The 13,913-nt window shown below is 37.8% G+C and overlaps 1 protein-coding gene across 26 annotated transcripts in view; it reads right to left on the bottom strand.

Annotated features, from left to right (window-relative positions):
- Positions 1-13,913, bottom strand: part of MYT1L (myelin transcription factor 1 like) — a 730,943-nt gene that overhangs the window by 10,402 nt on the left and 706,628 nt on the right. For all 26 annotated transcript variants that reach the window (XM_056813380.1, XM_056813371.1, XM_056813377.1 and 23 more), the window contains one exon: positions 2,943-3,046. In XM_056813380.1, the coding sequence (XP_056669358.1) occupies positions 2,943-3,046 (104 nt within the window). The remainder of the gene's footprint in view (positions 1-2,942; positions 3,047-13,913) is intronic.

Raw genomic sequence — 13,913 nt, 5'->3', positions numbered from 1 at the left:
TGAGGTCAATCTACTAACAGAATATTTAAGAGTTTGGGGGGAGAAGTGTGTGTGTTATGTGTGTAAAATAGCATCTGCCTTAAGTATCTGAAGGCCCATTTTGTATAAGAGCAATTTGTTTGTTCAGTTTGGCCTTAAGAGGACAAGACTAGGAGCCGTGAGTGAAAATTGAAAAGTTGTAAACACACAGCAAGCCTAACAATTATAGATATCTATATGTGGAAAGGGTAGCCATGAGAGGGAATGGGTTTCACTTTGTTGGGGAGGGTGGGGGTCTTTGAGTCAAGGTTATACGGTGACTGGTTGGATTTTTGACCAAGTATTGATCAAACTAGGTCACCTCTAAAGTGATTTTTTTGTGTGTGACTATGTGATTCTATAAACTATTACAAAACAATGAAATGAACAATGATTATCTAATGGGATGTTGTGGAAAATTAGTAATGGGGTGCTACAAGCAGATATCATTTGGGCAAAAATAGTTTTAAGTGAACAGAGAGCCATTGCTCTCTGCAATGGTTGCTAAGTCTAATAACTGGCCAAAGTGAAGAGCCTTAGAAATCCAACACAAAGTGCAAAGAATTGTTCAAGAAAATTCCCAACTCATTTCAGAACTTCCTTTTCTCTGAAAAGGAGTTTAGAGCTCACAGGCCAGTTCTATTTTATTCTCTTCTATAAGGAATGGTTGTAGCAGGGTAGTTCCAAGAATAGCTCCTGAGCAGGTAGGTGCAGTGGCTGCCCTCTATTTATTCTAGACCTTGAGCAACAGATTTTTATTTACTTATTATGCACTCTGGTGTCAACCTGAACAATAACTCATAATTATCAGAGTAGTTTTTGTTTGTTTTTTTCAAAGTACCAGCTTCTAGTCTTATTTATTAGTTTAATAGTTCTATCACTTTCGATTTTATTAATTTCTCCCTTAATTTTTAGGATCTCTAGTTTGGTTTTCTTCTGGGGGTTTTTAATTTGTTCTCTTTCAAGATCAGTGGAGTTTTAAGAACAGGTCTTCTGTTTATTTTTTTTTTAATTTTTTTACTAAACCCTTTTACCTTCCGTCTTAGAGTCAATACTGTGTATTGGCTCCAAGACAGAAGAGTGGTAAGGGCTAGGCAATGGGGTTAAGTGACTTGCTCAGGGTCACATAGCTAGGAAGTGTCTGAGGCTAGATTTGAACCTAGGACCTCCTGTCTCCAGGTCTGACTCTCAATCCACTGAGCCACTCAGCTGCCCCCCAAGAACAGGTCTTCTAATCAGAAACAAGGGAAGGAAATGACCCCCAGACATAACGCAAAGCCAACTGCTCTGGGATGGTCATGTCTCTGGAAACACAGACAATAATATAATTACTGGGAGTTTCCCCTGTGCTTATATAGATTTTTGAAGAGAGGGAGAAGGTCATAGGCCCAGCCACCACTTGGGAATGAAGCTCTGAGAAACTTCCATGAAATTGCCAAGAGGCTAGTTATTCAACAAGTAATTAAGGTTTTGGTTGTCCTTAGCTGAGTGCTGGCTTGTGTGACTAAAAGGTATTTGAGGGTTTATTGTTCAGCCTGGACAAGGGTCAATCTGGGAATTTCTTGAAGGTTGGTTGTCAGGAACAAGAATCAATGGGGGTTTCAGAAGTTAAGTTGTCACCTGGAAGCTCATAGGAAAGATCAATCAGTAGAACAATTGTGCCCAAAGCATATAGAAGGATGAGTCTTTTAGTTTACTCTTAGAGGGCATTAACATTTCATTGGTTCCATTTACACCCATTTGAACTGTCATCTAAGTAAATTCTACAGTGCCATCTAGTATTGAAAAGTATGTCCTCTTTGGTTGAGACTGGTGGGTCAGAAGCTGGATTTTGGGGAATAACTAGTAGTATAAATTTTACTGTGCCTTTCCTGAGTTACCAAAATGAAATGGGCTTCTTTGCCAACAATTATATGTTATGGCAGACAAGGATTCATTCAAATCCAGCCCCAAACCTCTCTCAGTACCCCCTTTCAATGCCACAGCATGGTACACTATGAGGAATTCTGGACAATCTTTTGAGAGTTTGATATCAATTAAAATACTACCATAGTGGTCAAACGTTGATAGCAAGTAGGTCACAGCAAGCTTGTCACCCTGAGGTGACAATAGCTGATATCCTAATAAAGGGTTAAATGCATAACAATACCCTAAAATAGGTTAATATAACAATAGCTAAAATAAAAGAGGGAATTTTCTGGTGATGATTTCACAGATGAGGTTTCTTTAGGAAAAAAATGATGTCCTTTGGACTATATCAAACTTTGTTACAAAAAAAAAAAACCAAAAACTTCAAAGATGAATCTCAATAAGAAATTTAAAATGGAAAAAGATGAGGAATTAATTTCTTTTAAATGACCACCTGGCTTTATAAAACCCCAAATTTACCTTCTTCCCAAGGGAACTTGCTTTCAAGAAACTCCCAGACAAAACAATAGGCCATCAAGCACCCATAGAGCACCCTGGATAGGAATGGTAGTGGTAGCCACACCTTTAAGTACCCTTTTCTTATTTTCTCTTAATTGTATGTAGCACTCTCCTAAGTACCCTAACTTTGGGTTATAACCTCTTTCCCAAGTCTCTACCAAAGGAGGCAAAAGTTTCTCCTTGGTTGTATCCCCTCTGGTAAAAAAAGAACACAAAGTTCTTTACTTCAACTGATATTCCCACTTTGGGTGGGGTTTTTCCCCCCAGCCATATTGGCTCTCTGTGGTGGGTTTGTGTGTTTCTGTGTCTGAGTCTGACTGTGTGGTGGCCATAATATCTCCTTTGTCCTAATGAAAGATGTATTCTTTTGTAACTGCTTTGGTGGTTCTGTGTTTTTTCAGGTTGACAACATTTATCTGGCCACAACTCAAGGATCCTTGTCTCTGAGTGCGAATGGAGAGGTGTGACTGAAATTTAGGGCTTCGAAAAACTGTTACCTGAGTTCTGAGCTTAATCATGTCAGCTTCCATCTGGGAATTGGATTCATTTAGCTCCTTGATTTCTTCATCTAACTGTTTGATTTCTTCATCATTTTCTATACCTGTGATGATAAAAAAAAAAAACAGAAGAGCAATAAATATTTTATTCCATTATCTGGATTACAGGAGTTTTAAACTTAGATTTCCCCACTTTCTTCATGATTAAAATGTAGTTCCATGAGTTATACATAAAATTCTGATAGGAAGCCCTTGTGAATTCTTGAACCTTTTGCTTTACCACTTCTATTTCTTCTCATGAAAACTTTTTCAAATACAAAAATCAATTCAGTTGGGGAGGCATATGAAATGCAATGCACTGAAAGATAAGATAAATGAATTCAAGGAAAAATAAATCAAAGATTTGTGGCTCTTTATTTTTTCCAGATCAGGGAGAATTCATCTATGGCTTGGCAATCTACTTTAATTATTTCACATCTATAAAATTAAAGTGCTGAATTTGATTTTCCTTATGATTACTTATAGCTCTAAACCTATGATACTTTAATTACAAATATCAAAATTAACCAATGCAATATATGTATGTATTTTGGAGAACAACAATATTTAGCTTAAGACAGCTTAAACAGGAAGATTCTGGTTATTTCTTGCTATGGGACAGCGTGGAAGAATTGGCAGCACCTCAGGACAAAAGTGAGAAAGCTCTCACTTAGTTTCAGTTATCTCTCTGGTAAAATGAAAGGGAAGATCCCCCAAATCTTTAATTAACATAGGTAGGCACCTCCCAGTTCCACCCTGAGAAGCAATGGGTAGTACCCAATCTAATCTTTGAATTCCACAGATCATCCCTTGTACCCCTCAAACCAAAGAATTACCTCATTCCTGATTCACCCCAGCCCCTTTTTTATCCTGTAACCCCTGTTGTCAAAGGGGTAATAAAACCCCCAAACCCCAGACCCCATCTCTTTTGGGAGGCAATGTATCTCCTGGATGTTCAACATTACCTCAAAATGAATAAATTTCTCTTTTCATTTTTTATGTGGGGGTATGGACTTCCCCTAGACACCCCCAAACCCCAGATTATATCCCAGGCAAAGAAGACATTGATTGATTATATTATAATACAAAATGTTTTCTCAAGACCAGTCCTGCAGTTCAGAATTCTCATTAAAAAAAATTTTTTTTTTTAGTACTTTGATACAACCTTGTTTTATGAAACTTCAAATTTACTTTTGTTCCAAGGGAACTTTTAAGTCAGACCAATAAACTATCAAGCACCTACTAAGCACCCAGAAGAGTAGAGACAGAGATATTCAAGTGTTAAGTATCTTTTTCTGGTTTCTTGTGTTGTATTTGGGCCTCTCCCAGAACCCTAGCCTCAGGCCCCGATATAACTGGTCTGTAGTCCTTCCTTTCTAATACTTCCCAAACATATAAGACCCCAAATTGTTTAGTTTGTTATGCAGGTGGGAAGGGAGTCCTATGAAAGCTTGGAGACAGGAATATGGAACTTCAGGAAAGGAGCCCTTCCCCAGCCCCAGGTGTAACCCACTCAGAGCCAGGTGGGCTAGATGGTGGGGGCTGGGGTTGGGTGGGCTGGAATGGAAGGACAAGTCCATGGCCTCTGTGTGTGGTTTTTTTTAGGACAATCGATGAGGATTTGGGGTTTCTGCATAGGAAAATCTTTGCTCCCCCTAAGGGTTGGTGAGCCCAGAGAAGAAGGGTAACAAGTTTGTCCTGTGCGTAGATCCCTGGGGTTCCCCCTCCCCTTCCTCCTGATGCCACCTACCCCCCCTCCCTTAACAACCCCCCTCTTCCACAATGGCCCTCCCCGTCCTAAAGATTAATTCTAATTCTAAGGGTTGATATATGCAACTTGGGAGGATTGCTAATGATTTTGATATGGTACAAATGTAATTTCATGTATTACTGTTTGTCAGTTAAATGTGAAATGTTAGCCAGATTTTTTTTTTAAATTTTAATTTTTTTTTAATATATTTTATTTGATCATTTCCAAGCATTATTCGTTAAAGACATAGATCATTTTCTTTTCCTCCCCCCCCCCACCCCCCATAGCCGACGTGTAAGTCCACTGGGCATTAGATGTTTTCTTGATTTGAACCCATTGCTTTGTTGATAGTATTTGCATTAGAGTGTTCATTTAGAGTCTATCCTCTGTCATGTCCCCTCAACCTCTGTATTCAGGCAGTTGCTTTTTCTCGGTGTTTCCACTCCCATAGTTTATCCTTTGCTTATGAATGGTGTTTTTTTCTCCTGGATCCCTGCAAGTTGTTCAGGGATATTACACCGCCACTAATGGAGAAGTCCATTACGTTCGATTATACCACAGTGTATTAGTCTCTGTGTACAATGTTCTCCTGGTTCTGCTCCTCTCGCTCTGCATCACTTCCTGGAGGTTGTTCTATTCTCCATGGAACTTCTCCACTTTATTATTCCTTTTAGCACAATAGTATTCCATCACCAACATATACCACAGTTTGTTCAGCCATTCCCCAATTGATGGGCATCCCCTCGTTTTCCAGTTTTGGGCCACCACAAAGAGCGCAGCTATGAATATTTTTGTACAAGTCTTTGTGTCCATTATCTCTTTGGGGTACAGACCCAGCAGTGCTATGGCTTAGCCAGATTTTTATTGAGCACAAAAACTCATGGTTAGAGGTTTGTTTTGTTAGATCTTGTAATGCATAATGGTTTCAGTGAATTTGAGAATTGTCTAAATGTGATTGATAGCCAGCCGGACACAGAGAGGGACTGTTTTATTCTATGAGGACAGAAATTGTACTGGCTACCTTATAGATGTAAAAGTCATCCAGAAAAAGTTGTTATGTTGTTGAGAAGAACTTATTCTAGAATTTAAACTTGGGATTTTTCAGATCAGATGTTATTTTAATTTATGTGCTGTCAGAACTAGCAACAATACTCATATGACACAGAAAGTTTTTAAAGTGGGTAATCTGTGCATAGGATATTAATAATACAAGTACTAAGCTAAATGGTGTTTTCTTTGACTAATTATATGAATTGTTTTTAAAAATGTGCAAAATGAATTTGTGATCTAGAGATGAACATGTATTCAGATATAAATTATGTGTGCATCTGTACTATATTTGTACCACCGAAAAAGGTTAAGGGCATATGATATGCAAACTTGACATGTCCTTAACAAGACAAATTTGACCAGCCGTGAAATCAAGAAGGGCTTGAATTCTAGTGTGAAATAGATACAACAAATTATAAATTGGAATAATGTTGATGGAATTTAATCAGGTATGTGGTAATGATTTGAGCTACAAGAAGACTAAACTGGACGTTCTATTCTACTTTAGACAGAGGTTTGAGAGGAGTGGAGGTCGGTTGATTTTTTACTGCATAACAAGTTCAATGGAAATTCCTCTGATGGAAATTCCCATTTGTGGTGCATTTCCCTGGAGACATTGTTTCTAGTCTCAGAGCTTAGCTCAGGGTGGTATTGGTGTGTGTTCCTAAGACTGTGTATGGTGGCCATAAGAACTCCCCTTCCTTGAACTGATTAAAGACTTGTTCTTTTGTAACAACTTTGGTGATTCTGTGTTTTTCCAAGTTAACAATAATTTTTGTTAAAAAGTACATTTTTGTCCTTACTAATTCATTGGCTACATGATACAGTAGAAAGTATTGGGTTTGGAGTTAAGAGACTTGCATTCTACTCCTGGAGGTACTACTGTCAACCTGGAAAAACAAAGAACCAAATCTTTAGGACAAGAGAGAGTGCTCAATATTTGGTCACCACAGAGTCAGAGCTTAATATCATACAGAGCCAAAACTCTGGTACTCATCACAGTGTTGTGGGAAAACAAAGAAGATTTTCCAAAGAAGAATAGAACTTGGGGACAAACTTCTAAGACAAAAAAAAAGAGTGATTGAGGCTTTGAGCATTTCTATCACTCCTACTCAGGACACTTAAAGGATGCTTAATGATTCATTGTTCAGTCTAAGAAGTTAGTTTGGGAATTCCCCAAAAGAATTAAGTACAGCAAACATACACTGACAGGTTGCAAACAGGCTTGGGTAAGAGGTGGTGGCTAGAGGCTGGGGTATCAGGGAGTGGTCCAGCCAGGTGCTGATCTAGTTGGGAATCAATCTCATACAATGGGGGAAAACTTTTTTTTTTAAAACCCTTACCTTCTGTCTTGGAATCAATACTGTGTGGTACCACTCCAAGAAGAGTGGTAAGGGCTAGGCAGTGGGGATTAAGTGACTTGCCCAGGGTCACACAGCAGGGAAGTGTCTGAGGCCTGATTTGAACCTAGGACCTCCTGTCTCTGGGCCAGGATCTCAATCCCCTGAGCCACACAGCAGCCCCCCAAAAGGGAAACTTCTAAGACAAAAAAAAAGAGTGATTGAGGCTTTGAGCATTTCTATCACTCCTACTCAGGACACTTAAAGGATGCTTAATGATTCATTGTTCAGTCTAAGAAGTTAGTTTGGGAATTCCCCAAAAGACACATTCCCAAACTTGTTGTTTCAGAATTTCGGTTGACACCACCAACTAGCTTTGTGACCCTAGGTTTTGGTTATTTAACTTAAGACTCATCTCTTCTATGCCAAATATAAAATAGCCCCTATATCACAGGGTTGTTGTGAGGATTATTGGCACATAAGACCATAGATTTGGAGCTTGAAGATCATTGAATCCAACACCTAAGCAGAGAGTAGTAAAATAACCTGGGCCAGGGGAGGGGTCACACTGTTATATTTAGTGTCTGTGAAAGAATTTGAACCTAGGTTTTCTTGACTTTGAATCCAGGGCCTGACACTACAGTGATTGACACCATGGGCATAAAGTATGTTCATGTAAATGTACCAAATGTACTTGTCAAAATATTCCATATACATTGTATATAAAGAATTTTGCAAACTTTAAAATGCTATATAAATAAGAACTATTATTATTAGTCTGACTTCCTGGGTGGCTCATGAATTCTTATATCACCAATGTTTTGATATTACGTAAAAAATACTTTAAATTCTTGCTAGATGAACAATATTCAGAAAAACAATGGACCAATTGTTGTTCTTCTCAGTTCAAAATTAGGCAGTGTTACATTGTTAAAATCAGTGCTTTATATGTAAAATCTATTATCAAATTGTTTTCCTTAGCAAATAAGGAATGGATGAAGAGAATTTAGGTTTAAATTTTTTTTTAATTTTTATTTAGAATATTTTTCCATGATCACATGATTCATTATACTCTCCCCCCTCATGTGCCCTCTCCCCTGCTCTCTGGATTGAAAAAAATTTTAAAAGTCGAATGTTAAAATTAGTTTTACATGTAATTTGGGAAAAAATATTTTTTAATCACTATAATGCATATCCTTTGCTACAGTAATACCTCTACTAAGTCTGTATCTCAAAGAGATTTTTTTAAAATGGGAAAGGACCTGCTCATACAAAAATACTTATAGCTGCTCTTTTTGTGGTGGCAAAGATTTGGAAACTAAAGGGATGTCCATCAGTTGGGGAATGACTGAACAAATTGTGTTATATGATGGTGATGGAATACAATTGTGCTGTAAGGAATGAGGAACAGTATGATCTCAGAAAAAGCTGGAAAAACATACATGAGCTGATACACAGCAAAATAAGCAGAACCAGGAAAACACTGTACAGAGTAACAGCAATATTATGGAATAATCAAATGTGATAGACTTAGCTACTAAAAGCAATGCAATGCTCCAGAACAATTCTGAGGGACTTTTATGAAAAAAGAATGCTATTTACCTCCAGAGAATAAGCTTTTGGAGTAAGAATATAGATGAAAGCATGTGATTTTTCACTTGTTTATTTAAGTATATGTTTTGCTTTTATACTATTATTCAATTACAAAAGTGAACAACATGAAAATGTTTTGCATAAATTGCTTGCCAGCTAAGGGAGAAAGAAGGGAAAGAGAGAGAGACAATCTGGATCATATAACTTTGGAAAACTTATGCGAAAATTTGTTTTGCATATTAATTGATGAAAACAAAAAATAAATCACTGTATATTTTTGACAATGTTACAGGTGAAAACAACCACCTCAAACTATAAACTTGAGTTTCCTTTGATTTAGAAATTTAGTAACATCTACAGAAGCATGGAAGTTGAAGAAAATAAGGAAAGAACATTAGGAACATAAAAAGGTAACTCAGTATTGTGAACTTTAGATTTACTCAACCCTGCTTAGTCTTTAGAATTCTAGCAATCAGGAATGTATACACCCCCACTTAAGGATTAATTGTGGGGGAGGATGGTCTATGACCTGGGTGTGCTAGCAAGTGACAAATCTGACCCCCTGGGCTGTCCTAAGCCAAGTTTAAGCCACCATTGGTACATGTGAGACATAGGAAGTGATGTAAAGAACTGCCTTTATATTTCACGTCCCTTCCTGTGAGACGGATTTTTTGCGTACTTTGGCAGTGGAACTTGACTTGGTGGAGTGTGAGACCTCAGACTGCTTCCCTGAAGGGACCACATGGTGAGTTATAAGGCTGACTCCCCCTTTCCCTTGACCTTTCTGAAGGCACCAGCCACCAAGGAGATCCCTCATCTTGGAGGAAGCCTCCTGGCTGGAAGCTGAGCTAGATTTAATCTTCTGGGACGGCCCCTTGACTGAGAGGCCTCTGAACTCCCCCTGGCTCAGGCCAGGCCGGAGTAGATCTTCTACCCTTTTCCCTCTTTCTCCCTCATCTTAATTTCTTCCTTCTACTGTAAATAAACCACCATAAAATTCCATTCTGACTTGAGTATTTCATTGGGATTTAGAATTTAAATCACTGGTGACCACTAAAAATCATATTCACAAAGGGACTATAGACAATGAGGAAATATCATTAATCAACATGTATGCACCAAATAATATAGCACCCAAATTTCTAATGGAGAAACTAGGAGAATTGAAGGAAGAAATAGACAATAAAACCATACTAGTGGGAGACTTAAACCAACCATTATCAAATTTAGATAAATCAAATCAAAAAATAAATAAGAAAGAGGTAAAAGAAGTGAATGAAATCTTAGAAAAATTAGAATTAATAGACATATGGAGAAAAATAAATAGGGATAAAAAGGAATACACCTTCTTCTCAGCACCACATGGCACATTCACAAAAATTGACCATACATTAGGTCACAGAAACATAGCACACAAATGCAAAAAAGCAGAAATAATGAATGCAGCCTTCTCAGATCACAAGGCAATAAAAATAATGATTAGTAATGGTACATGGAAAACCAAATCTAAAACCAATTGGAAATTAAACAATATGATACTCCAAAACCGTTTAGCTAAAGAAGAAATCATAGAAACAATTAATAATTTCATCAAGGAAAATGACAATGGCGAAACATCCTTTCAAACCTTTTGGGATGCAGCCAAAGCGGTAATCAGAGGCAAATTCATATCCCTGAAAGCTCATATTAACAAACAAGGGAGAGCAGAGATCAATCAATTGGAAATGCAATTGAAAAAACTCGAAAGCGATCAAATTAAAAACCCCCAGCAGAAAACCAAATTAGAAATCCTAAAAATTAAGGGAGAAATTAATAAAATCGAAAGTGATAGAACTATTGATTTAATAAATAAGACAAGAAGCTGGTACTTTGAAAAAACAAACAAACAAAAATCATATTCAGTCTCAACCCCTAAATTTTACCCTTAACAGTATCCCTTTGGAACTTCATTAAGTGTTTCCTTCCTTTGGACATTTGGTGGTATTTCTTCATACCCACTTTGCTTTCACTATTGCTTCTTTTGCTTTTTGGCCCTGGCCTGTTTAATTGATTTGTTAAATTTGTTGCCTCTCAGCTTTCCCAGTTCCAGTTTCAGATGGTGCCTACTAAGCAACAAGTATACCTCCAATCCCTGGATGCCATTGATGACCCTTGCCACATCAAGAACACAAGCCCCCAAGTTCTTCCTTCATCCTGTGCCCTGACCTGTGTCCTGTGTCATTTGTGGTAGGGAATAACGTGGGCTGAAAGGTCCCACAAACCCTGCTGAACATTGCATACAAAAGAACATGGAAACAATACTAGTTGATTAGAATGGGGCCACCTTTCATGTAAGACATATGAGTTGTTTAGATTCACAATGATAAGAAAATTCCTCACATCAGTCTTTAGCCATAACCTAGGTCCTTGGTTGGTGGTATTTCCTAGTCACACAGGACTACACTCAAACAATCCTTAATTTCCACACTCATTGCCTGCCTGAGAGTTTGGGCAGGAAAGAGCAAAACTTGACCTAAATTTGCCCTGGGATCTCATTTATATAGTGATTTGTTTTCCTTAGGAGACAAATGGGGAGCCATGGGTAAAGCCACACAGATCAAAGTGGACCCTGGGTAAAGTGACATCAGTTCCATGGAGACACAGGGCAATGACTGCCCAAACAAATACCCTCTTCCTTAGTAACTAAGCAAGAATAAAAGCATTCCTGAGAACCCCTACCTACTTTTTACTCTTACCTTTTTAATCTCTCACTCTACTTTACTTTGCCACACCTTACGTTCTTATCCTACCTTAATTACTTACTAGACTAGTTGCTCTGTTACTCTTTTAATAAAGCTTGTTTCCTCAAAATGAAGTCAAATTGAGTCATCAATCCATTCTTTGGGTGAGATTCAATAACCTTAACCACATTATGACCACATGGTGAATTGTCTTTTCTTCATCCTCATTATCTCTATGATTTATCTGACCATTCTCATAGTTTCATCAGTCCCCTCTGAAAATATATCTAATAAGTGATCAGACAGCTTTTAATCAAAGAAAATCACAAACTCTAAAAGGCATTCTTTTGGAGGTCTTTTCAATTCTCAGGAAGTTAGTTTTTTTTTTTAATATTAATCCTATATATACCTCTTTGAAACTTCCACTCATTGCTCAGTTTACCCTCTGGGGCCAAGTCAAGAAGTCTAAACCCTATTTGGTATTATCCTTCAAACATATGAGAACAGTTATCATGGCTCTTATAAATCTCCTTTTCTCTAGGCAAAAACCTTCCAATTTCCTAATATATATTCACAGTTGTTTGAAATGAACTAGTTTTAATTGTATTGACATCAAAGAGCTAGAAGGGCTCCAGTACCTTTGATAGAAAACTTATGAAACATTTATGGAAAGCCATGGATGTAAATTCCATAGTATGAGAAGCAGTGGCTAGAAGATATATTCATTTCAGGGAAATCACAGATTCCTATCAATACTGAAATATATTTAAATATTAATGTTATATCCATAATTATACATTTGGATCAGATGTCATTTTATGTTAATGGTTATATCTTTAGAAAAACTTATGAAGTTACATGGAAATTGACTATATTTCACAAATGTGGGTAAAGTTTCAAAGTTTTTATTTCAAATTGTCACTAAAAAAAATCCCAACAAGCAATTTAAACATCATGTTTGTGTGTATATTGCATCCAATAGGATTAACTATCCAAGCCAACAAATATTAGGGAATAAAAATGTGTAGGGAATAATAGACCAGGGGAACAAAGCATTCCCTTTTCCCCCAGCACCTGCCCAAGCCTGTGACAGGAACTGCCACAGTAGCAACACCTGACAGAACATCAGGATTTTGCTGTCAGGCCCAGACAAATGACCTCCTACATCACTGACCATCAGGCCTGAGAACTTCCCGCCCTAGAGAAGGAGGTTCCCAAGCCCCCTAGGGCCATTCAACTGAACCCAAATACTCCAACTTTGACCAATTAGAGACAACACAGGTTACCTCTTCCCAGACAACCACCCTATAAAAAATCGCTCCCTTCTCCATCCAGTTGGATACTCCTAGCCATCCACAGGCTATGGGGCTTCCCCCGACCCCACTGCCACTACTACTGCCACCAGCCTCCTATTCTCCTTTGCCTCTCCTTTGCTCTAATAAAGCCTTGTTGCATAACTCTACACTTGAGTCGCATTTGCCTCGGTCTAACCCCTAAAAGCCAGGACTGACAGGGAAAAATATTGAACTGAACAAATCTGAGAGTATCTAAGTTCTGTGCTACCAATGCTACCAGCTGTGTGAGCTTAGATAAATCATTTCATCTCTCTTTAGTATTAGTTCTGACAACTGTGAAATGAGGGACTTAAGACTTGGTGGGATGACTCCTACATCTAATATCATTTTTGGAAGGTATACTTTATTTGAATGGGACAGGGTAGGCAAAAGGAGGAATGTGAAGGTATATTAAGAATCACAATAATATGATGAATTTTAGGAACCAGAGGAGGGAAAAATGCATGGTGCAAAGAATTTAGGTAGAGATCAATGGAAATGGAAATCAAAATTGAAATCATAGTTGATTTGGACAGAATGAGAAATAGATGAGATTGGGAAAAGGATCACAAGAATTGTGTGGATTGACTAAATAATCCTGGTGAAGAAATCAATTATCCAGTCATCTATAGGGACTCTCTCTGTTGTTCCTGCAAGAGTGTCCTGGGTGTCAAAGCTTCAGGGGAGGTTCAAGAAAAGCTAATGACAACAAAAAAGGTACTTTTTAAATTTAAGAATTTCTCTTTTTTATGTAGGAAAAAAAGATCATGGAAGGGATAGTACTATTTGATGGTATGGATAAAAGGCTCATACTGGATGACAGAGAAAGCAGATCTGCTCAAATCTGACATTATTTCCATTTTCTCTATCATAGGGGATGATACTTAGATTATAAAGGACAAAAAAATGTCAAGTAAGAGTGAATACTCAAGAGAAATGGAGAGAACATAAGAGAGAGCCTAGTTGCCATTGATATGACACTTGGATAACTTTATCTTGTTTCAAACTTTGCCATGCCCAAGAAAATTATATCCTCAATGGCTAAAACAGTACTTGGCAGGGGCTCAGTGGATTGAAAGTTACTCCAAGACAGGAAGTTCTGGATTCAAATTTGACCTCAGAAATTAACTGGCCGTGTGACCCTG

This window comes from Monodelphis domestica, chromosome 1 (assembly GCF_027887165.1).
Source record: "Monodelphis domestica isolate mMonDom1 chromosome 1, mMonDom1.pri, whole genome shotgun sequence".
Classification (NCBI taxonomy): domain Eukaryota; kingdom Metazoa; phylum Chordata; class Mammalia; order Didelphimorphia; family Didelphidae; genus Monodelphis; species Monodelphis domestica.
The sequence above is the reverse complement of the archived record's forward strand: the minus strand, read 5'-3'. Positions and strand labels throughout refer to the sequence as shown.